The sequence below is a fragment of the Lithobates pipiens genome, unplaced genomic scaffold (genome assembly GCF_037356315.1).
Source record: "Lithobates pipiens isolate NorthernLeopardFrog02 unplaced genomic scaffold, aLitPip1_a1.2 Scaffold_25, whole genome shotgun sequence".
NCBI classification, from domain to species: domain Eukaryota; kingdom Metazoa; phylum Chordata; class Amphibia; order Anura; family Ranidae; genus Lithobates; species Lithobates pipiens.
The window spans coordinates 206,377,855-206,404,416 of record NW_027507787.1 but is presented as its reverse complement, the minus strand read 5'-3'; the positions used below and the strand labels follow the sequence as shown (position 1 = coordinate 206,404,416).

At 46.0% G+C, this 26,562-nt stretch overlaps 1 protein-coding gene across 1 annotated transcript in view; it reads left to right on the top strand.

The window, feature by feature from the left end:
* The first annotated feature begins 1,776 nt into the window (after positions 1–1,776).
* Positions 1,777–26,562, top strand: part of MMP21 (matrix metallopeptidase 21) — a 63,688-nt gene continuing 38,902 nt past the window's right edge. Inside the window, exons 1-3 of the mRNA XM_077455497.1 lie at positions 1,777–2,005; positions 15,583–16,213; positions 24,879–25,018. Coding sequence (XP_077311623.1) covers positions 1,850–2,005; positions 15,583–16,213; positions 24,879–25,018 — 927 coding nt within the window. The 5' untranslated portion in view covers positions 1,777–1,849. The remainder of the gene's footprint in view (positions 2,006–15,582; positions 16,214–24,878; positions 25,019–26,562) is intronic.

Here is a 26,562-nt window from a genome sequence, read left to right as displayed (position 1 = left end):
ACACAGAATGGACCTGAATAAAGGTGCTTTCCTGATACCAATATGGCAGCATACATGTGATATAGCATATATAACAATCTCCCACATTCTCGTACGTCAATGGACTTCAATGGCATGATGGTCCAGGCTTCCATGTCCATTGTAATACATTTTGTAATAAATTTTGATTATACATTTTCAGCCCTCTCTGTTTAGCTTGTTATTTACATGTATGCTGCCATGTTGGTTTCAAGAAAACGGAAAAATGTTTTAGATAATTACCGTAATTTTCCTTTCCTGGTGCTAATCAATGGCAGCATTCGAACCATCCCTTTTTTATCTTATTTTTACAGAGAATGTGGGAGGTTGCTTTTGCTTTCCTTTTATAGCTATAAACAAGTCCTGTGGGTGGATATAGGGGCAGTGCTATATCACATGTATGCTGCCATGGATTGGCGCCAGGAAAGGAAAATTACGGTAAGTATTTGACACAATTTTCATTTTTTTGCTGATGGGACACCTGGGATATCTGTCTAGAACAGCTGGCTTAATACAGTACCTTTACACTTGAGTTGGTCCCACATGAGAGATCCTATTTCACAACGGTCATCAGTACAGAGTTGACTCACCATTTGTGACTATATCAGCCTCCGCTCTTCCATGAGGGCTTTCCACATGACTTAGGAGTGTGTCTCTAGGTAATAGGGGTAATTTAGCCAAAAGAGCATTTAGGAAGTCAGGTACTGAGTATGGCTTTCCAATACATCCAAATGCAGTAAGGTTGAGGTCAGGGCTTTGTTCGGGCCATTCAAGTTCCTGCTCACCACACAAAGTCATTATGGAGCTGGCTTTGTGCACAGGGGGCACCATCATGCTGGAGCAGAAAAGGGCCTTCCCAAAACTTTTGCCATGAGGCTGGAAGTGAAAATGTCTATGTATGCTGTTGGATGAGCAATACTCTTCACTGGATATGCCTAAACCTAATAATTTAGCGGGGTGTCCACATACTTTTGGCTGTATAGTGGGTTTGATGTTAAGGTGTCCACATCTGTAGCTCCACATTCCACCTCTCACTAAATAGATCTCCTCTCTACTAGAAAAAAAATTAATAAATGAATTGTTTAGGTAAATGATGTATGTGACTGATTGCAATGGAATTACTATTATACAATGTTGAGAGCTGTATTGAGTGAACAGGACATGGTGGTGGAATGTTGGCCTTTACTCTTCTGGTGCACCTTTTTCACAAGATTTTGTGAGTTTTTCTGTCCAAAAGAGCATTTGTGTGGTCAGGTACTAAATGTTGAATAATACCGTATACTTTTGGATCTAAGGTATAGATGTGATGATCAGGTAACCCCAAACTAGTGTATTGGAGTCGATGTCTGATTTCAAAATCTCTGTTCTTTATATAGCAATAGGGGAAGATACCATAAAAAAAAAACATGTCTACATGTAGAATGGATTTGGTTGCCTCTTTGTAAGCATATTTTTTTATATCTTAAAAGAGAGGGTAGCAGGACAATAACTCTGAAGAGAAAACAGTCTCGGCCATGGAGACATTTGGGGACACCATGCACTAAGGTTTCTAAACTATACTCTATAAAACCAGATGACAAATAATTTCCCCATTGAGCACACGTTGTCACCACACTGAGACCCATGTTTGTTTGTAATAACCTAACACATCTCAGGCACACTTTGTTGAGCAAACAGTAGTGTAAGAGCTTTGTTGTTGGGTGAGAAAAGCAGAACACATTAGTCACAAGTCAGCAATCCATAAAAGGAACCAGACGGCCATGATCAAGGCATTGCCTCCAACAGTAGCAGAAAAACCACAGAAGTAGGGTCAGTCTTGTGTATTACAGATATGCAGGGTGCCTGGTTTTTGACTGTGTGCTGCTATTGCCTGGTGGTCATCAGGTTAACATTGTCAGAGAAGCTCTTCTACCGTAGGGACCATTTGGATTTACAGTCATCAAATTTCCAGCAGGCTGAGCTGGTAACAGATGTCATCTCTGCACAGGTAAGCTGCCTTTTGTTCAGTGTCCTTATATGCATTTGAGATTGTCTTCTTTTCCATAAAGATGTATAGTAGATAGTAGGTATGTGCTTTTAGGAAATAGGACTAAGTGGAAATTACACTTTTAATTTCCCCAATAATTTGGCAAAAATGGAGACTGCATTGTAATTTCACCATTTTGGTCAAATGTATTCAAGTCAATAGAGAAGACAAAATTAGGGTAGTTTTTGGTGGTTCCTTTAAACTATCCTGGACCTGTTCTTAGTAGTGATGGACGAACTTCCGACGGGACGTTTCGCGAAAGCGAAATGCGAACGGACCCAAACGTTCGCGAAACCGAACGTTCGCCGCGGGCCCCATTGACTTCAATGGGAGGCGAACTTTGCAAACCTTCATGTCGAATTTGCGGCCACGTGGTAATTATTAGGGGGTAAAACGTAGTCCCACCATCTGGACAATGACATAATACATGTATGAGGTGAATTTGGGATCGATAACTACAAGCATTTTTATTTTATTTGGGAAATTGTTCTAACAATTCAGGACTATGGAGCTAATGAAGGCAATGGAGGAGAGGGAAGGTCAGGGACCAGGGTAGGCAAAGAAGAGGGTGCAGGAGATGATCACCAGCAGCGTGACATACCGGAATGACACATGCACCGTGATAGAGGCATCTGACAGCAGCACCGTAATACAGAGCGCTGACAGCAGCACCGTGACATACAGCGCTGACAGCAGCACCGTGACATACAGCGCTGACAGCAGCACCGTGACATACAGCGCTGACAGCAGCACCGTGACATACAGCGCTGACAGCAGCACCGTGACATACAGCGCTGACAGCAGCACCGTGACATACAGCGCTGACAGCAGCACCGTGACATACAGCGCTGACAGCAGCACCGTGACATACAGCGCTGACAGCAGCACCGTGACATACAGCGCTGACAGCAGCACCGTGACATACAGCGCTGACAGCAGCACCGTGACATACAGCGCTGACAGCAGCACCGTGACATACAGCGCTGACAGCAGCACCGTGACATACAGCACTGACAGCAGCACCGTAAGCAGCCCCAGGAGGAAGTCAGCACAGCACAGGGATGGTGTGATCCCCTCATAATAAGAACCCCCAGGAGGAAGTCAGCACAGCACAGGGATAGTGTGATCCCTTCATAATAAGAACCCCCAGGAGGAAGTCAGCACAGCACAGGGATATCATAAGCAGCCCCAGTAGAAATATGACACCGCTCAACCTCTTCAAAGAGGAGGGTAGGGGCATATAGTACGGTGTGCTTTTTTGGGTCAAGGAAGTGAGCCAAATGAATTAAGAAGGTCTGTGTGCTTGATTAAAAAAATAGTTTATAGACATATACATGGTCTACTGGTCACATGTGTTGAATTCCTCCGAGATCCATGCCTCATTCATTTTTAGAAATGTGAGGTAGTTAACACTGTGGTGAGCTAGGCGAGTACGCTTATCGGTCACAATCCCCCCTGCTGCGCTGAACGTCCTTTCGGACAGGACACTGGATGAGGGGCAAGCCAACAGTTCGATTGCAAATTGGGCAAGCTCTGGCCAGAGGTCAAGCCTGCCCACCCAGTAGTCTAGGGGTTCATCACTCCTCAGAGCGTCCACATCGGCCGTTAACCCAATGTAGTCGGACACCTGACGGTCTAGGCGTTCCCTGATGCTGGATCCGGATGACACCTGTCGATGGGTCGGCTGAAAGAATGACCTCATATCCGAAGTCACCAACACATCTTCAAACCGGCCTCTTCTTGCAGGCGCTGTTGGATTGGTACCCGCAAATCCTTCTCTGGGAGTGGGAATTGCTCCTCTGCCAGCGCACGCAAAAGCAGAATGCAGCATTTCTCGAAGCAAGGCCTGGAAGTGCTGCATTCTGACAGCCCTCTGCGACGGCGGTAACATTTCCGCCATTTTGTGTTTGTACCGGGGGTCTAAGTACGTTGCCACCCAGTACTGGTCCTTGACCCTCATGCTTTTTATACGGGGGTCCCTATTAAAACACTGGAGCATGAAGGCCCCCATTTGCACTAAAGTGGAAGCGGTGTGGTGGCCTGGCTCCTGCTCATCATCCAGGATAATGTCGTCCTCTTCATTCTCCTCTCCCCATCCTCGCACAACAGGGATCCCAGAAAGGTTTAAAGCATGCTCTTCTTGCTCCTGCTCATCCGCCCCGGCACCATCCTCCTCTGACTCCTCATCAGACTCCTGTTGTTGACTTGTCTCAGATAGAGTAGCCCCCCCTGGGAATTCATCCAGCATTGCGACTTCCTCATCTTCCCGCTCCTGCTCCTCCACAGCCTGATCAATGACACGACGCAATGCACGCTCCAGAAAGAAGGCATAAGGTACCATGTCACTGATGGCGCCATGGCTGCGACTGACCAGTTTGGTGATCTCCTCAAATGGCCGCAGAAGTCTGCATGTGTCGCGCATGAGCAGCCACTGGCGCGGTGAAAAAAAACCCAGCTCCCCAGAACCGTTTCTTTCGCAGAGTTCATACAGGTAGACGTTAACTGCACGTTTCTGCTGGAGCAGCCTATCAAGCATATAGAAGGTTGAGTTCCATCGCGTCGGGCAATCGCAAATAAGACGTCTGACCGGCAGATGGTGTCGCCGCTGAATGTCAGCAAGGCGAGCCATGGCCGTGTAAGATCTTCTGAAATGGGCCGAGATTTTCCTTGCCTGCCGCAAGATGTCCTGGACCCCAGGGTATTTGACAAGGAATCGCTGCACGACCAAGTTTAAGACGTGTGCCATGCACGGCACGTGCGTGATTTTGCCCTGTTTCAATGCGCTAAGCAGATTGGCACCGTTGTCACACACCACTTTACCAACTGTCAAATTGAGCGGTGTTAGCCACTCATCTGCCTGTGAACGCAAAGCTGAAAGGAGTGCCGGGCCAGTGTGGCTCTTTGCTTCCAGGCACAACAGACGCAGCACGGCATGGCAACGTCTCACCTGGCATGTGGAATAGGTTCTGGGGAGCTTGGGCGGTGCAGTGGAAGAGACGCTAGCAGCGGAAAAGGAGGAGGCAGCTGAGGAGGAGAGGGAGGAGGATGGAGTAGGAGGAGGAGAAGAAGAGTCAGGCCTGCATGCAATCCGTGGCGGTAAAACCAAATCTACACGGGTGCCACGGGTTACATGCTTGACGGCCGTCAGAAGGTTCACCCAGTGGGCAGTAAAACTGATATACCTTCCCTGCCCGTGTTTGCTAGACCACGTGTCTGTGGTCAGATGTATCTTGGCACCGACACTGTGTGCCAGAGATACATTCACTTGCCGCTGAACATGGCCATATAGCTCTGGGATGCCCTTCTCTGAGAAATACTTCCTTCCTGGGACCTTCCATTGTGGTGTTCCAATGGCCACAAATTTGCGAAAGGCCTCCGAGTCCACCAGTTTATATGGCAGTAGTTGGCGGGCTATGAGTTCTGACAAGCCAGCCGCCAACCGTTGGGCAAGAGGGTTATCCGGCATCATCATTTTTTTACGCTCAAACATTAGGCCCACGGAAGCCTGCCTTTTTGCAGAAAAATGTGAGCTTGGCGTGATGGAAGGTGGAGTGGAGGACAATTGTGAGGAGAGAGGAGAAGGAGAAGTAGAAGACGAGGCTGGACGGTGAGAGCCTGCAGTGTGGCTTTGTGTGTTCCGTTGCTCCCACTGGGCTCGGTGATGGCTGCTCATGTGCCTTCTTAAGGCGGTCGTCCCTAGGTGAGTATTGGGCTTACCGCGACTAACGCGTTGACTGCAAAGATTGCAGATGGCAACGCTATTGTCAGCAGCGGACACGTTAAAAAAAGCCCACACTGCGGAGCCATGTGCCGGTGTCCTGGGAGCGCCAGATGTGACCGTACATGGTCGATGACTCGCTCCTGATACATTTGCAGTCTGCTTTGTCCCTGCTGTGCAATGTAAGTCATTGCTGCTTCTCCTCCCTATCTGCTGGTCCATATCTCCCTCTGAACTCCCCTCCTCTTCCTCTCTTGTGGGCACCCACGTGACATCACTAGACACGTCATCATCAACGTCACCTTCCCCACCGCTATAAGTAGAGATCTCGGAGTAGGCAGCAACACCGGGGACCAACCTCCTCCTTGGGCTGATCTGGGTACTGGCGTCAGACTGCTGAGTAGCGCTTGTTGCTACCTCCTCTTCCTGATCCAATACCAAGAGTGGCTGCGCATCAGAAATGTCCTCTTGATATGGATCGGAAAATAATTCCAGTGACTCAAGCGGAAGGTATGTGGTGGTGGTGGTGGTGGTCGTGTTGTTGGTGGTAGTGTCTTTGGGGGTGCACATAGCAGAGAGTGAAGAAGAGGGTGCAGATCGAGAGGATGAGGAGGGTGCAGAAGAGTAAGGCTGAGCGAGCCACTCAACCAAGTCTGGTGCATCCTTTAAAGTAATTGAACGCACCTTCTGCAACTTCCCACTTTGGCTCAAGCCTGTTGCTCCTGCCCTACCCCTACCACCCCTGCGGAAGGGCCTGCCTCTTCCTCTGCCTGTCATTTTTTAAATGACCCTGTGACAAAACTCTTAGTCCCTATACCGCTGAAGGACTGCTGCAGTATAGGTGAGCGGTCAGCAGTGGTGCACGTCAACCCTATCTATTGTGGACCTATAGCGGTCCTTACAGAACAGCAGACTGTACCGCACTCAAGCCTATGTACCGTAGCACCCTATACCAAGTTACCAGTCCTTATAAGAACTTTTGTGGACCAAGCAGGTTGTGTATTAGTGTTTAGCAGACTGTACGTCAGTCCCTATACCGCTGAAGGACTGCTGCAGTATAGGGCAGCGGTCAGCAGTGGTGCACGTCAACCCTATCTATTGTGGACCGATAGCGGTCCTTACAGAACAGCAGACTGTACCGCACTCAAGCCTATGTACCGTAGCACCCTATACCAAGTTACCAGTCCTTATAAGAACTTTTGTGGACCAAGCAGGTTGTGTATTAGTGTTTAGCAGACTGTACGTCAGTCCCTATACCGCTGAAGGACTGCTGCAGTATAGGGCAGCGGTCAGCAGTGGTGCACGTCAACCCTATCTATTGTGGACCGATAGCGGTCCTTACAGAACAGCAGACTGTACCGCACTCAAGCCTATGTACCGTAGCACCCTATACCAAGTTACCAGTCCTTATAAGAACTTTTGTGGACCAAGCAGGTTGTGTATTAGTGTTTAGCAGACTGTACGTCAGTCCCTATACCGCTGAAGGACTGCTGCAGTATAGGGCAGCGGTCAGCAGTGGTGCACGTCAACCCTATCTATTGTGGACCGATAGCGGTCCTTACAGAACAGCAGACTGTACCGCACTCAAGCCTATGTACCGTAGCACCCTATACCAAGTTACCAGTCCTTATAAGAACTTTTGTGGAACAAGCAGGTTGTGTGTTAGTGATTAGCAGACTGTACGTCAGTCCCTATACCGCTGAAGGACTGCTGCAGTATAGGTGAGCGGTCAGCAGTGGTGCACGTCAACCCTATCTATTGTGGACCTATAGCGGTCCTTACAGAACAGCAGACTGTACCGCACTCAAGCCTATGTACCGTAGCACCCTATACCAAGTTACCAGTCCTTATAAGAACTTTTGTGGACCAAGCAGGTTGTGTATTAGTGTTTAGCAGACTGTACGTCAGTCCCTATACCGCTGAAGGACTGCTGCAGTATAGGGCAGCGGTCAGCAGTGGTGCACGTCAACCCTATCTATTGTGGACCGATAGCGGTCCTTACAGAACAGCAGACTGTACCGCACTCAAGCCTATGTACCGTAGCACCCTATACCAAGTTACCAGTCCTTATAAGAACTTTTGTGGAACAAGCAGGTTGTGTGTTAGTGATTAGCAGACTGTACGTCAGTCCCTATACCGCTGAAGGACTGCTGCAGTATAGGGCAGCGGTCAGCAGTGGTGCACGTCAACCCTATCTATTGTGGACCGATAGCGGTCCTTACAGAACAGCAGACTGTACCGCACTCAAGCCTATGTACCGTAGCACCCTATACCAAGTTACCAGTCCTTATAAGAACTTTTGTGGAACAAGTGAGTTGTGAATGTTTAGCAGACTGCAGCAGAAGGGCAGCAGTCAAGTATAATATCCTTTCTATATTTGGAAGAAAGAATATTATACATGTACAAGCCTATTACTGTACCACTGATACCAGTCCTGAAAAGAACCTTTGTGGAACTAATAATAACAGCAAGTCTTTAAAATTACCCTCACTGCCTGACAACACTGCTTCCTTCCTGTCCCTATACAAATTGGCAAAAAAAGAGAACGATTAGTGGTTACTGGAACAGCTCTTTTGTGGACCTTGATAGTAACAGCTAATGATGATGATGATGATGATGATGATGAAAGACTAATCTGGCTGTCCCTGTAGCATACACCGTCCTTTCCCTTTCTCTAAACTAACAAAAGACACTCAGGCTGCTGCAAGAATCAGCAGCACAGCAAACCTATCAACACCTAACACCTATACCAGTCCTGAAAAGAACTTTTGTGTACCAAATAGCTAGTGGTTTATCTCTCCCTACTCCACACAGGAACCTGTCCCTATCGTAACAGAAGAAAGAATGTAAAATGGCCACCGGATCGGGTGTATTTATAGGTTAGGGGGAATGTCCAAGTGTCCATGTGCTGTCATGTCTCAATTGGCTGTCCTGTATCACATGATAAACGTGTCACCAAAGGTTAAAGTTCTTGTATACATTAAACACGTAAGTCCGCCGCGGCGAACGACGGAAAAAGGCGTTCGAACGTGCGGACCGCGAATGTCGGAAATTCGCCGCGAAACGACCGCCGGGCGAAACGTTCGTCCATCACTAGTTCTTAGCAACCTCATTAGTCTCATAATTTTAAAGTTTTTTTCACAGAAAGAGAAAAAAAAACTGTGAAAAGATTCTTGTTGTCAAGCTAATTTTTCAATCGGCTTTGCTGAATTCAGTCTGTTCATCCTTTACCCAGTAGAATAAAGCAAAGAGGATTTACAATGTAGAAAACATTATTTACTGAACATACAATTTTCAGTTTGATTTTGATAGACCATCAAAAATTGAGTTCTTACTGGCTGGTATGGGTTGCTCAGTCTGAGCGCATTGCATTACTAAATATGGCTATGAACTTAAAGTGTATCTAAACCCAAAAAAACAAAAATGTAATATACTGCAGCTTAACTATTCTTAGCCCTTGTACACACGGTCGGAATTTCAACAACCAAATCCGCCGGATTTTGTCCGACGGATTTTGTCTGACGGTTTGTGTCCGAAACTGTTGCATACACGCGGTCGGACAAAGTTGTCGGAAAATCCGATCTTTCAGAACGTGATGACGTCATTTTGTTACGATGGGACTATGTTCAGGCTAGTAGCCAATAGCTTTGATGTAGGAATTTGATCTGAGCATGCGTGGCACTTTGTCCCATCGGAATTCTCTACACATGATCGGAGTATGTCCGATCGGACCAGTTTGTCGGAAAATATTTCCAGCAAGTTGGAAAATTGGGTCCGACGGATATTCCGACGGAAACAGTCCGATGCATACCACACACAGTCGGAATATCCGACAAAATGGTCCGATAGGACACATTCCGACAGATTCTCTGACCGTGTGTACGAGAGCTTAGATGTAGCGGCTGCATTTGTTTTTTTTGTTTTTTTAGGCTTTTCTCCTTTATTTTTCACCCTAGCGATAAGGTCAGTAAGTGTGTTATTTTCCAACTTCCTTTAAAGAGGAAGTAAACCCTGATGGGTTTACTTCCTCTTTGATTCCCTGCAAAGGTAAAGCATAATGGACTACTATGCAACACATAGTAGTCCATTATGTGTCACTCACCTGACACAGGAGCCAGCGAAGTCACCGCTGTCCCCTGTAGTCCGGAGCCTCCATCTTTTTGGTGGGTCTCACTGCTCCGGCGCTGTCATTCGTTGGAGCCACTATGACGTCACTCCCGCGCAAGCGCCGTAGACAGCGGTGCCTGTCTTTCGGAAAATATCTCCTAAACCGTGTAGGCTTAGGAGATATTTCTTGGACCTACAAGTAAGCCTTAATCAAGGCTTACCTGTAGGTCAAAGTGGTTTGTAAGGGTTTACAACCACTTTAACAGACCAAGCTGTCTAGAAAAAATAGCAGTTAGATGGTTGAGACAAACCATTTACCATTAACAGGGGGTGCTTACAATGGTCAGATTTTTTTCCATATATGTGAAACCTTTGTCCTAATAGCAAAACAACAAACTTTTGCTGAAACTGCTTAAACATTGTTAGCTGGGGATAAATAGTAACTCACTTTTGTTTAAAAAAAAAAAAAAAAAAAACAGCCCCCTCTGGGTGATCTATGTACATTACAACAATTTGTTTTTCAAATTCTTTATTGATATATATATATATATATATATATATATATATATATATATATATATATGTGTGTGTGACATGGTAACATAATGCGAGATATATTAAAAAAAAGCAAGGTTTACTGATATCAAGAGTAAAACAAATACAGTAATACCTTGGATTACGAGTAATGCGGTATACGAGCGTTTTGAAAGACAAGCATTTTTTTTTTTTTTTTACTTGATATGCGAGCAATACAACCCATGTTGTAAAGCTGCTGATGTAAGCATTACTGCATGTGGCCAGAGGTCCAGGGGCACTGGTGGCTCCCAGTATTTCGTGGAGAACTTGGAGACGCTTGGAGACACTTGGAACCCAGAAGTGTCAACAGTGTCTCCGAGTTCTCCAGGAAGTGCTGGGAGACACCAGCACCCTTGCACCTCTGGCCACATATAGTATTGCATACACCAGCGCCCCTGCACCAATGGCCACATACAGTATTGCATACACCAGCGCCCCTGCACCTCTGGCCACATACATTACTGCATACACCAGCAACCCTTCACCTCTGGCCACATACAGTACTGCATACACCAGAGCCCCCCGCACCTCTGGCCACATACAGTACTGCATGCACCAGTGCCCCCGCACCTCTGGCCACATACATTACTGCATACACCAGTGCCTCCGCACCTCTGGCCACATACAGTACTGCATACACCAGAGCCCCCGCACCTCTGGCCACATACAGTACTGCATACACCAGTGCCCCCCGCACCTCTGGCCATATACAGTACTGCATTCACCAGCGCCCCCATGCCTCTGGCCACATACAGTACTGCATACACCAGAGCCCCCACACCTCTGGCCACATACAGTACTGCATACACCAGCGCCCCCACACATCTGGCCACATACAGTACTGCATACAGCAGATTCCCTGCACCTCTGGCCACATACAGTACGGCAAACACAAGTGCCCCTGCACCTCTGGCACATACAGTACTGCATACACCAGAAGTGGCTGTTGAACTAATCACCTGAGTTTCCATTATTTCTTATGGGGAAACTCGCTTTGATATAGTGCTTTGGATTACCACCATGCTTCTGGAACAAATTATGCTCATAATCCAAGGTATTACTGTAAAGTCTTTTTTACGAAGACAAGAAAATAACTGTAGGAAATATGGCAGGGCTCACTCGAATGGATATTGACAAATTTTCTAAAGAGAGAATAAAAGAAACAGGAAGACTTATGCCGCGTACACACGGGCGGACTGTATGGCCTACTTAGTCCGTCGAAACACATTTCAGCGGACAGTCCGCTCGTGTGTGGGCTTCAGCGGACTTTTTCAGCGTGCAGTCTGGCGTACTAAGTATTTCGGATTTTTCGAAATTCTGTCCGTCATACTTTGGTTTCAGCGGACAATCCGCTCGTCAGTAGGCTAGTTCGACGGACTAAGAATGGTGCATGCTCAGAAAGGATTTACACGGCGGAAGGGTGCTTTGTTGTGTATTGGACTTCCTATTTCTAGTCCCGTCGTACGTGCTGTACACGTCATCGCGCAAGCTTTCGACGGACTGTTTGTGCATCCGTGTGTGGTCAAGTCCGTTCATTCGAAAGTATGACGGACTGTCCGTCGGATTGTATGATGGACTAAGTAGGCCATACAGTCCGCCCGTGTGTACGCGGCTTAAGAGACACCTATAGGCGCCAGAAAGAGAGGACTCAGAGAAAGAAAGAAAATGGGGGGAGGGGAGGAATAAAAGTGAAAAAAAGGGGGGGAGCCAGGGTGATGGGGTGTACTTGTAAATTAGCAAGAGGGGCAGGAGGACTTCAATCTCCAGAGTAGCTATCCAAAAGTGCCTTACCCTTGTCTGAATATACAAACATGTTCCAAAATGATCATGTGTTAGTATATTGCTCTCTCCTGTTTTGAGTGGTATGAACTAGATCCTCCAGAGCATTAATGTTACATTACAAGGATGTTAACTAACTTTGTTGGAGATCTCTACCTGTTTCTGCTTGAAGGAATAGCTGTTCGTTTGCCTTTTAGTTACTGGTTTTGAATATGAGTGATTTTGTCATTAATCAATCGATGCATTTACAGGGCTCTATGAAGGAAAGTTGCAGGGCCTGTATATTGTGACAATACTGTGCCCTGCCTTGGTGCAAAAATAGTTTATTGCTCAGGATTTTCATCCAGGGTGCTTGTTACATTCATTCCTCAGTGGTTGATAAAACTCGGTTTGAGACCTGGAGTCCAGAGACTTCATAGAGATTTGGGAGGGATGAAGTCTCCAATCCTGGGTCCTTGTTCTGGGATCCATCCTGGAGGACAGAGGAGGTCTTTCTTTTAATAAAATGGGCCAAGAAAAAGTCCATAAAAAGAATTATGCAAGTGGCTAGGTGTTTAAGGCTCTATTGTTTGAGGCTAGTTCACCTTTAGAAGTGATTGACCCTTTGGGATCCTCTTACCATTTCTGGGGGGCGTTCTGTATACTATTTGTATACAGAACGCCTTCAGGTTGTCATATTTCTTTCAATTTCATAGAACATTACAAAGCTACAGATTAAAAAGGAAAGGAAATTTTAATGACATCACAATATGGCTTGTGTCACAATTGTATATGCTATTATATTGTATTTATTTGCTATATCTTTTTACCATGAAAGTGGAGTCACCCTTTAATTTGTTAGTCAAGTCAAATCTCAATCTGTTAGTACATCTTATGCCGCGTACACACGTATCATACTATCCGGCGGACTTAGACTGGCTGACTTTTCGAACGAGCTACCTGCCCACACACGGTACTTTTGCGGCGGACTAGGTACGGCGGACTAAGTCCGCCAGACTATATGCCGTACTTTTGAAATGAACGGACTCGCCCACACACACGGAGGAAAGTCCGCTCATTTTGAGCGCAGCTCCAGGTAGCCAGGACCAGCGAAGGAAACGTCGCTGGCCCGTCACCTGGTATGGACTTAAAGGGGAATCCCTACGCCGAAAAAACGGGGTGGGGGTCCCTCCCTAAGTTCATATCAGACCCTTATCCGAGCACGCTACCCGGCCTGCCAGGAAAGGGGGTGGGGACGAGCAAGCACCCCCCCCCCCTCCTGAGCCGTACCAGGCCGCGTGCCCTCAACATGGGAAGGTGCCTTGGGGAAGGGGGGGGCCGCGAGGCCTGGTTTACACCTATGCATTTTTTTTTGTGCTTTTTCAGTTTTGTAGAAACACACTACAGTACATATAACGTGATTTCCTACGGGTCATGTTCACATCTGTGCATTTTTTTGGAAAGGGTCAGGGACTTTTTTCTGGTTTTTGGTTCTATAAACTTCAATGGATCAAAAAGGTGTATTGAAAAACTCACATGGAATATGCAAACTGCAACCTGCATAGGTGTGAACCAGGCCTAAGGGTGTCTATGTTGCTTCTTAAAGCAGTTATATTGCCCGCTTGGTCATTTTTACCTACAGGTAAGCCTGCAATAAGGCTTACTTGTAGGTAAAATTAATATCTCTTAAACCTGCATGGTTCAGCAGATATTCACCCTTCATGTAGCTGCTGATGTCAGCGGCGCATGCACGCTGAAGGTCCGGCGGCTCGTGACGGAACTTGCCAGAATGCTCATGCACGGTAGTGACGAGTGACATTATCGTGGCTCTGGCCACTCACAGCGCCGGAGCCTGTGAACCCCCGGAAGTAATGCCGAGGGTACATGTCAGGCCCTGCAGCGGTGGCCAGGTGAGCTGCGGCAGCTTCGTTCTAAGGTAAGTATTTCATAATGTGCTAGTATACACTAGCATACTAACACATTATGCTATTGTCTTGCAGGGTTTTTTTTTGGGGGGGGGTTTGGCGGTTTACTACTGCTTTAATAGAGGGCCGCCATCCCAAGACAGTAGGTGTGTTACTGGAAGGATCACCATGTGAAAATAAAGGAAAAAAATCCAGAAAAAAAAACGAATGTAGCCATCACATTTAAAGTGTTTGTTACCCCAACACTTCATATTCCTGATATCTGCCTGCTGTATCGTGTACTTGTATGAAAAAGTATCCTGTTCTCTTTTTACTGCTTCTTTTATGTGAAATCCCCAGTGTTCCTGTCAGTCCCTCTGCTTTCCTATTATAAACTGACCACACTAGGCAGGAGAACACATCATGGTCAGTTCTCTAGCTATGCTGGGAACTCAGTCTGCTCTCCTCCAATGAACAGACTTGTCCTGACACGCCCCCCCCCCCCCCCGCACAGCCTTTCACTGGGAAGCTCAGTGTGCTGCCGTTTCTCTTCTTCCCAGCTCTTATGCAGCTGAGAACATTTATATTGTTTTATTTTTTTAATTTATACACAAATGTTTTGCCTTTCAGTTCTGTTTAAAATTGAATGGGTTATTTTACAAGGTGATTGTTTACAACCACTTTAGGGCCCCTTTAAAACTGAGGCAGTTTTCAGGCATTTTATCGTTACATAATAGCGGCTAAAAAGCCCCTGAAAACTCCCTCCCATTCATTTGCATGAGTGCTTTCACACTGGGGTGGTGCGCTTGCGGGATGTTAGAAAAAGTCCAGCAAGCAGCATCTTTGGGGTGGGTTTGGAGTTCTGCAAAAAGTGCTCCAAAATCGCCCCTCCCCATTGAAATTAGCACCCACATTTATTAATTACAGCACCTAACTCATGATATCCCAGCCTAATATGTATACCTCCCAGCTATTTTACCATTGTTTCCCACTTTTTATCAACGTCTACTGCATGTTTTAATATGTCGAAAACTATATGTAATCAGTCATATCAGTGTTAACCGTATTTATCCAATTACTAGTCTTGTAAATATTTCTACATGCATTTAAATTGAGCTCATAATGGCTTTTAAATTTGAGTCATAATGATCTTCAGCAGCATTGTCACCCTAAACCTGCTGTGTTGTCGCTATTAACAGGCCGTATCATGTATGTCATTATTTATTTTGCTCATAGTTATACTTTAACTTACATAAGGCTCAATTCAAGAAACTATAATGCATGGATTATTAGCCCTGACACCCATCATTTTCACCCATGTGATTATTGTTCGCTCTTAAAAAAAAAATAACGATTGTTATGACAAATAATGATTTGTATAGCTTAATGAAATGAGGCTGTAGTGTTTATATTCTTACTTCAGTCTTGATATATAGAATAATAATCATTTATTTATTTATTTACACATCCTTTAGCAATATCTGGCAAAATATGGCTGGACAGAGCCAGTAATTTGGGATGAAACACAAGCCAGTAATAGCGAACCACTAAAAGACACCAGCCTTATGGAGGAGGCGGTAAGAAGTACAGGAAAGCGCTCCGCAGAACCTACTAAAAGCCCCCAGTTTGTTGAAGTGCTGAAAAAATTTCAGAAGCTCAATAACTTGCCCACCACTGGAAGGCTTGACGATGCCACCATCAATGCTATGAATAAGCCAAGGTGTGGAGTACCAGACAACCAGGTCTCAAAACCCAGTCAGGGAAAACCTAGCTTTCCTAGAACACCAAACAAAGGCACCATGCCAAGCCAAGGTGCCGAGGCTCCAAAAACTCGCCGGAAAAGGTTCTTGGACTTGTTAATGAACTCGGAGAAGAACAGAAAAGAACAGGAGGCATTCCAGAATTCTGGAGGAAGAGTGTTCAACAAAAAGCTGCTGAAGTGGCGGATGATCGGAGAAGGGTACAGCAGTCAGTTGTCCATCAATGAGCAGAGATATGTCTTCAGGTTAGCCTTCCGTATGTGGAGTGAAGTCATGCCTGTGGATTTTGAAGAGGACAACACATCCCCTTTATCACAAATAGACATCAAGCTTGGATTTGGAAGAGGTATGTATCTTATTTTATTGGGAGATCTTACTGCACTTGGTCTATTACTTTGCAATACTTTGCACCTAATGTCAATCAGTGACCTCCAACATCATCTGGGAGCTTTTCAAATTGTCCTTTCAGCTAGCCTTTCATCCAGGAGTCTCAGGCTGCCCATAAACTGGTTGACTATGAAAACAGTTGACAAATATTCAGGCTGGCTTCACATCATCAACAGCATTGCCACATATTATTATTCACGATTCATATAGCGCCAACAGTTTACGCAGCGCTTTACAATGTATACGGGGGACAACACAATCACAGTACAATACAAAAGGTACAGGAGGGCCCCGCTCATAGAGCTTACATTCTAAAGGGAGGGGGTACAAAAGGTAATAGCTGCAGAGAATGATTTGATGGGGGTGGCTCGGGGACAGTTAGGTGGGTGTGGGATAGGCTTCCCTGAATAAATGAGTTTTCAGGGAACTCCTAAAGGTGGACAGGGTAGACATACTCACATCATCAACAGCATTGCCACATGCTCACATTCATGGTGTGTAGGTGAAGTGGGGGGGGGGGGGGGTGGTTGTAATCAAAACCACAGAACACACTCTACCATGCATTGCCACATGCTCACATTCATAATAGTAGAAAAAGAAGCAGGGGGGGGGGGGGGGTCCTCAGAACCACAGAACACACTGTGCTATGCATTGCCACATGCTCACATTCATGGTGTCTAGGTGAAGCAGTGGGGGATGGTCCTCAGAACCACATAATATACTCTACCATGCATTGCCACATTCTTACATTCATGGTGTCTAGGTGAAGCAGTGGGGGGATGGTCCTCAGAACCACATAATATACTCTACCATGCATTGCCACATTCTTACATTCATGGTGTCTAGGTGAAGCAGTGGGGGGATGGTCCTCAGAACCACATAATATACTCTACCATGCATTGCCACATGCTCACATTCATGGTGTCTAGGTGAAGCAGTGGGGGATGGTCCTCAGAACCACATAATATACTCTACCATGCAATGCCACATTCTTACATTCATGGTGTCTAGGTGAAGCAGTGGGGGGATGGTCCTCAGAACCACATAATATACTCTACCATGCATTGCCACATTCTTACATTCATGGTGTCTAGGTGAAGCAGTGGGGGATGGTCCTCAGAACCACATAATATACTCTACCATGCATTGCCACATTCTTACATTCATGGTGTCTAGGTGAAGCAGTGGGGGGATGGTCCTCAGAACCACATAATATACTCTACCATGCATTGCCACATTCTTACATTCATGGTGTCTAGGTGAAGCAGTGGGGGGATGGTCCTCAGAACCACATAATATACTCTACCATGCATTGCCACATTCTTACATTCATGGTGTCTAGGTGAAGCAGTGGGGGATGGTCCTCAGAACCACATAATATACTCTACCATGCATTGCCACATTCTTACATTCATGGTGTCTAGGTGAAGCAGTGGGGGGATGGTCCTCAGAACCACATAATATACTCTACCATGCATTGCCACATTCTTACATTCATGGTGTCTAGGTGAAGCAGTGTGGGGATGGTCCTCAGAACCACATAATATACTCTACCATGCATTGCCACATTCTTACATTCATGGTGTCTAGGTGAAGTAGTGGGGGGATGGTCCTCAGAACCACATAATATACTCTACCATGCATTGCCACATTCTTACATTCATGGTGTCTAGGTGAAGCAGTGGGGGGATGGTCCGCAGAACCACATAATATACTCTACCATGCATTGCCACATGCTCACATTCATGGTGTCTAGGTGAAGCAGTGGGGGGATGGTCCGCAGAACCACATAATATACTCTACCATGCATTGCCACATGCTCACATTCATGGTGTCTAGGTGAAGCAGTGGGGGGATGGTCCTCAGAACCACATAATATACTCTACCATGCATTGCCACATGCTCACATTCATGGTGTCTAGGTGAAGCAGTGGGGGGATGGTCCTCAGAACCACATAATATACTCTACCATGCATTGCCACATTCTTACATTCATGGTGTCTAGGTGAAGCAGTGGGGGATGGTCCTCAGAACCACATAATATACTCTACCATGCATTGCCACATTCTTACATTCATGGTGTCTAGGTGAAGCAGTGGGGGGATGGTCCTCAGAACCACATAATATACTCTACCATGCATTGCCACATTCTTACATTCATGGTGTCTAGGTGAAGCAGTGGGGGGATGGTCCTCAGAACCACATAATATACTCTACCATGCATTGCCACATGCTCACATTCATGGTGTCTAGGTGAAGCAGTGGGGGGATGGTCCTCAGAACCACATAATATACTCTACCATGCATTGCCACATGCTCACATTCATGGTGTCTAGGTGAAGCAGTGGGGGGATGGTCCTCAGAACCACATAATATACTCTACCATGCATTGCCACATGCTCACATTCATGGTGTCTAGGTGAAGCAGTGGGGGGATGGTCCTCAGAACCACATAATATACTCTACCATGCATTGCCACATTCTTACATTCATGGTGTCTAGGTGAAGTAGTGGGGGGATGGTCCTCAGAACCACATAATATACTCTACCATGCATTGCCACATTCTTACATTCATGGTGTCTAGGTGAAGCAGTGGGGGGATGGTCCTCAGAACCACATAATATACTCTACCATGCATTGCCACATGCTCACATTCATGGTGTCTAGGTGAAGCAGTGGGGGGATGGTCCTCAGAACCACATAATATACTCTACCATGCATTGCCACATGCTCACATTCATGGTGTCTAGGTGAAGCAGTGGGGGGATGGTCCTCAGAACCACATAATATACTCTACCATGCATTGCCACATTCTTACATTCATGGTGTCTAGGTGAAGTAGTGGGGGGATGGTCCTCAGAACCACATAATATACTCTACCATGCATTGCCACATTCTTACATTCATGGTGTCTAGGTGAAGCAGTGGGGGGATGGTCCTCAGAACCACATAATATACTCTACCATGCATTGCCACATGCTCACATTCATAGTGTCTAGGTGAAGCAGTGGGGGGATGGTCCTCAGAACCACATAATATACTCTACCATGCATTGCCACATGCTCACATTCATGGTGTCTAGGTGAAGCAGTGGGGGGATGGTCCTCAGAACCACATAATATACTCTACCATGCATTGCCACATTCTTACATTCATGGTGTCTAGGTGAAGCAGTGGGGGGATGGTCCTCAGAACCACACAATATACTCTACCATGCATTGCCACATTCTTACATTCATGGTGTCTAGGTGAAGCAGTGGGGGGATGGTCCTCAGAACCACATAATATACTCTACCATGCATTGCCACATGCTCACATTCATGGTGTCTAGGTGAAGCAGTGGGGGGATGGTCCTCAGAACCACATAATATACTCTACCATGCATTGCCACATGCTCACATTCATGGTGTCTAGGTGAAGCAGTGGGGGGATGGTCCTCAGAACCACATAATATACTCTACCATGCATTGCCACATTCTTACATTCATGGTGTCTAGGTGAAGCAGTGGGGGGATGGTCCTCAGAACCACACAATATACTCTACCATGCATTGCCACATTCTTACATTCATGGTGTCTAGGTGAAGCAGTGGGGGGATGGTCCTCAGAACCACATAATATACTCTACCATGCATTGCCACATGCTCACATTCATGGTGTCTAGGTGAAGTAGTGGGGGGATGGTCCTCAGAACCACATAATATACTCTACCATGCATTGCCACATTCTTACATTCATGGTGTCTAGGTGAAGCAGTGGGGGGATGGTCCTCAGAACCACACAATATACTCTACCATGCATTGCCACATTCTTACATTCATGGTGTCTAGGTGAAGCAGTGGGGGGATGGTCCTCAGAACCACATAATATACTCTACCATGCATTGCCACATGCTCACATTCATGGTGTCTAGGTGAAGCAGCAGGTGGTGGTCCTTGGAACCACAGAACAAACTCTGCCATGCACTGAAATTTTTTTTTGTTTAATGCACAGTAGTGCGCATACACAAAACACCTAAGTGCATGAAAGAGTGCACGTGAACAACACACACAAAAATGTGCACTTAATAGTTTGTCTCTAGCCCACCCTCTGAAGGAGTAGGACTTTACCCTGACCCCCTGGGTGGGGAAAGGCTCCTGACAAGGCCAAGGCTCCACCTCGTCAATAGGCCTGAAGAACCCCACTGATGGTCAGCTGAGGCCGACCAATGAGTCCTGGGTGAGGGGCTCCCCTGAAGTGAGAGCCCCCTTCCACCTGGCTCGGGGGAGGAAGGAACCTGATGGCCACACATCTTCCCCCTAGACTTCAGCGTAGGCCTGAGGACCCACACCTTTCATCCAGTGAGAAAAAGAAACACAGACAAAAGTGCAAACTGGCTTAATGTGAATAAAAATAAATAAATAACTAAATAGTGCTGGTGCAAGTGTACTGACTAGGCCTTGCGGTCTGGTAGCAGGAATTGCACTGGACTTAGTCAAAACAGCCCAGCCCATAGTTGGTGCAGTACAAAAAAAAACTTAGCAAAGGGTCCATATGCCGTTTCACACAGTGGATTTTCAAAGCCCAATTCTTACTAAGAACACCCCTGGGGGGACCAACTCCCAGGAGGTACAGACACTGGTCAGACAAGGTAGACCCATTCAAATCAGGAGGCACTGGCCCCTCCAGTCTTCCCAGGGAAAATACTCCAGTGCCCCACATCCCATGGACGCCCTGGTTTCTGTTCCAGCTGGTACTAGCCCCCATCAAACCAGCAGGGACACTATACAGCCAGCCATTCCTGCCAAGAGGTCAGAATAGTGCTGTAGTACCCCTACTGGAGACTAGGGATGAGCTTCGTGTTCGAGTCGAACGTACATTCGACTCGAACATTGGCTGTTCGGCCGTTCGGCAAATTCCGAACGTTTGGGCCGTTCGCGTCAAAATTCGAGTGGCGCGCGCGCGGACCACAATGCACTGCGGTGGCGCAGTGCATTGCTGGCTCATGATTGGCCAAGCATGCACTGTGACCCCGCATGCTTGGCCAATCGTAGCGCCAGCAGCGAGGAGAGCCATGATTGGCCACAGGCATCCTGCCTGTGGCCAATCATAGCTCAGGCTGTGTAGTGCACGCCCCACACTATATAAGGCCGCCTTTGAGGCGGCCTCGTGTAGTGTGTTAGCATCTGAAGCAGTGGGTGTTCTGTGTACCTTCAACACAGTACACACCGATCGTTTTTGGCTGATTTCCTATCTTGCTGCTGTGTAGTGGTTGTTGTCTGTGCCCTGACTGCAGTATACACCACTATATTCACCTCACCTATATAGCTAGTGATCTAGCTTTAACCACTTAACAACTGCCCATTGCCGATTAACGGCTTCAGGGCGGTTGTTTAACTCTGAGAGGCCGTTAATTAACGGCCTCCCAGAATTCTGCTCTCGCGCGCCCCCTGGGGCGCGCACTCGAGAGCATCCGTGACCGCCGGGTCCTGCATCACGGATCACGGTAAACGGCCGCTCGTCGCGGCCGTTTACCACGTGAACGCGCCGTCAAATGACGGAGTGATCACGTGGTAAACAAACCGGCATCATGTTATGACGCCGGTTCCTCCCTCCCCTCTCTGTACCGATCGGTACAGCGGAGGGGAAAGAGATCGGTGTCAGCAGCGATGTGGGCTGCATCTGCAGTGCCCACATCGCTGCTCACCGAATTTAACCCCTCAATTCCCTGCCAATACTCTGCAATACCAGTGCATACTCTGCAGTACCCTGCCATTACTCTGCAGTACCCCGCCATTACTCTGCAGTACCCTGCCATTACTCTGCAGTACCCCCCAATACTCTGCAGTACCCGCCATTACTCTGCAGTACCCCGCCATTACTCTGCAGTGCAGTACCCTGCCATTACTCTGCAGTACCCTGCCATTACTCTGCAGTACCCCCCATTACTCTGCAGTACCCCCCAATACTCTGCAGTACCCGCCATTACTCTGCAGTACCCCGCCATTACTCTGCAGTGCAGTACCCTGCCATTACTCTGGAGTACCCTGCCATTACTCTGCAGTACCCCCATTACTCTGCAGTAACCCTCATTACTCTGCAGTACCCTGCTATTACTCTGTAGTACCCCGCCAATACCCCGCCAATACTCTGCAATACCCTGCCATAAATTGCCATGTTTGATATCTATTTACTCAGCATAACTTCATCTTTCACTTTATGCAAACATTGGGCTAACTTTACTGTTTTTTTTGTTTGTTTTTTAAACACAAAACTGTTTTTTCCCCCCAAAAAACGCGTTTGAAAAATTGCTGTGCAAATACCGTGTGAGATAAAAATTTGCAACGACCACCATTGTATTCTCCAGGGTCTTTTGGTATGCATATGCTGTGTGTGTGAAATAACCTGATAATATGACAATTTTGAGGAAAAAAAAGGAAATAGGCCGTCAGTACTTCAGGTGTGATCAATTTTCAGATATTGGCACCATAGCTTGTGGACTCTATAACTTTCACAAAGACCAAATAATATCCACCAATTTGTACTTATTTTTACCAAAGATATGTAGTAGTATGAAATTTGGCCAAAATTTATGAAGAAAAAATTACTAATCTGCTAAATTTTATAACAGAAACAAAGAAAAATTCATTTTTTCGCAGAATTTTCGGTCTTTTTTCTTTTATAGCACAAAAAATAAAAAACTGAGAGGTGATTAAATACCACCAAAAGAAAGCTCTATTTGTGTGAAAAAAAGGACAAATATTTCCTATAGGTCCAGTGTTGCATGACTGAGTAATTGTCATTCAAAATGTGAGGGCACCGAAAGCTGAAAATTGGTCTGGTTATTAAGGGTGTTTAAGTGCCCAGTGGTCAAGTGGTTAATAATAGAGCTTGCAGTCAGTAGTGTTAGGAGATAGTGCGTGCTGTCTGCGTGCTCTGTACCCAGTACATACCGCTATAATATAGGGCAGGCCCCTACTTTCAAACATCCAACTTACAAACATCTCCTACTTGCAAACGCAAGGAGACAGCAGCAAGTGAGATGAAAAAAGATGGACGACAAAACAAATTATACAGGGGTGATAACCCTTCCCTATGTTTTCCAAAAAGCTTAAAAATATTTTTTTTGACTGGAGCTACACTTTAAAAATGTACCAGTTGAAAATTACAAACAGATTCAACTTAACACAACAAACCTACACAGTCCCTGTCTTGTTTGCACCGCCTGTATACTGCTGTTCTGAGTATATAGGGCCTGGGGGCCACACGCATTTCCTTTTTTTAATATGGGTACGGGGTTCCCCTTAATATGCGTACAAGACCCAAATAGGCTGGTAATGGGCAGGGAGGGCTACCCATGCCATTTTTCTCAATGATTTTCAACCATATTGCAGGAACCAGATATAACATTAAAACCGCAAGCAGTTTTAAATGGTGTTATTTCCGTTAAATGTCATTTTGTGCAGGGACTGTTCTAAACACGGGAAACACGTGGCACTTCACAGGTATACTACAGACACCCCCCAGGCACCATATTTAAAGGAATATTTCACCTTTTTTTTCACTTTAATCGTCATTAAAATCAGTGCTCCCGCCAAAACGGCAGTTTTTAAAACTTTTTTTTGCAGTGACCCATGTCCCCTGAGGCAGGAGCCAGGTCCCCAAACCCTTTTTAGGACACTATCTTGCATATTAGCCGTTAAAATTAGCACTTTCCATTTCGAACGTTCGAGTCCCATAGACTTCAATGGGGTTCTAACGTTCGTTTCGAACGCGGGGGTCGTTCGCAAGTTCTGGTGCGAACCGAACCGGGGGGTGTTCGGCTCATCCCTACTGGAGACTGATAACAACAGGTACTACACTTGATCTTAGGCAGAAGGCAGAGAAGCCGTGTCCTGCCATATGATTACACTCATGGTGAGTAGGCAAAGCATTTAGGGGGTGGCTGCCAGAGCCACAGAACACACTCTACCATACATTGCCACATGCTCACATTCATTGCCACCCAGGCAGTATATAATTCAAGGATGAAAATTAGAATCGTTAAGTTGGGTTTTAAGAAAAATGTAAGATTTGCTTTAGATATCCCCTTGTAAATACTGTCAGCAAATTATAATGAGTTAGAGGATAACAGGTACAACGTGCCAATAAAATAAAATGACTAAACAGAATGTTCCTAATTCGTTTTTCACTCTCAGGAAACCCTTTATTTGTTGTAAGAGGGCTGAGGATTGATACTCCACACTATTATTATATGCTGAGACAGCATGTAATTATACAATTCTCTTTAGTATGCAAATGTTATACATTTATATTTCCTTGTGATTTATTTTGGACATAACTGAGGCTAGACAGGCAAGACTATAAAACCATTTCTAACACGGGAACCTTGTTTAAAAGGAGTAAAAATAAAACAGTTGGGGTGCCATATTCCAGTTTTAAACAGAAAGACAAGGAGTTCAGATACCACCCAAAATAATATAATAATACAGTACATGGGTCTCCCCTGACCTGTCCTTTCTGGTGCTGGCAGGTGAGTGGTCATGGCTCCACCCCCTACCATATATGGACTTCTCCTGTGTGAGACTATATGCAATGTATGTAGAGAATTCACTCATTTAATGTAAATGTGTCTTCTCCTTCAGGTCGTCACTTGGGCTGTTCCAGAGCATTTGACGGGTCCGGGCAAGAATTTGCTCATGCCTGGTTCCTGGGGGACATCCATTTTGATGACGATGAGCATTTTACAGCTCCGAGCAGTGACAATGGCATTAGTCTTTTAAAGGTAGGTCTTTACTGCAGTTTCCAGCTGTCATAAAGTGGTTGTAAAGCCTCACATACACCCCAGTGAAGTGACTGGCCTCAGGTAATACACAGAGATAAAACAAATCCTCCTATATAAATTATACCGGTTTATCTGCAGTCTTCTATTCTCTACATCCACTCCAAGTGCAGAGCTTATTAAACTTGTCTAAGCTGTCAGAAAACAGGGCTTGGAGAGCTGAAATTACACTCTGCAGAGCTCAGTGAGGAGAGCTCTGAGAGCTGATTGGTGGGAAAGGACACCCCCCCTTCCACACAGCAAACAGGAACAGAGCTGAGGCTGTGAATTAGCTGGAGATCCCTCCCCTGTCACCATTTTTCTCTTGGTGTCAGGAAAACTTGTCAGACGTGACTCATTCTGATAGCAGAGGAATGAAGCAGCAGACAGAAATGACACTTAGTGCTCTGGATTGAGACAAATACACACTATAAAGGGATATGCTTTGTTCACATTTCACATCTGAGGATTACAACCACTTTAAAATCCAGGGGATGGCACTTTGTCCCTGAGAATGTTTTTTGGTTTAAAGTTGAATTCCAGGAATTCAGCATCTCTTGAAAATGTGCAGGCACGCTGTGCATTAAAGTGGTAGTAAAGTCCTTTTTCTTAATTGATACCCACCGGTAAGCCTATACTAAGGCGCAGTTTAGGAGATATTTACTATAGCAGCGCTGCTGTCACTGGCGCATGCGCACTGCACTCACAATGGATGGTATGCTGTCCATTGAGAGAGCCGTGCCGCAGCTGTGACACCTGCATTCATGCACAGGAATGACATCACCACGGCATGGCTCGGCCATTCAAATGGCTGCAGACCGCGAACCTGGCAGAAAGACTGGGTGAAGATGGAAGCTGTGTCAGCGCACCACTGGAGGGCTTCGTTTCCAGGTAAATTTTTCATAATGTGCTATAACTACTTGTTCCAACTACTGGTAAAAATGCAACACAAGCATAGCCCCCCCCCCCCCCCCCCCCAACCCAAAATGTACACAAGGCCCTAGTAGAAATCAATATGGGTGTTTTGTGTTGCATAGAGGAATCTTCGGACTGATAAAAGCATATGCTGGGATATAAAACTCTCTGGCGTTTTATGATTACTGTTCTCTCTAATGAGCATTTTATTGAGGCTGAACAAACAACCTGGACAAAATGTTCTGTGATTTGTCTAACGAGCCAAAAGCTAATACCGTCTGTGCTTAACAACTTGTAGAACTCATATCCTAAAAAATGGAAAATAATAACTACATTTTACACGGCCCTGGTGCAAAACAGCAAAACGTCATTGTAGGACATAGAAACATTGTTCTGTTCTGCCCCACAGCTACTAACTCAGGGGTGTCCACATTTTCTAAACAAAGGCCCAGTTTACTATCCTTCAGACTTTAGAGAGGCCGCATTGTGGACAGTGGGAGTAGAAAATGTCTTGGTGTCGGTAACAACGCCCCATCCTTTGCGTCAGTGGGAGAACAGTGCCCCATCATTGGCATCAGTAGGGGAAATAGTGC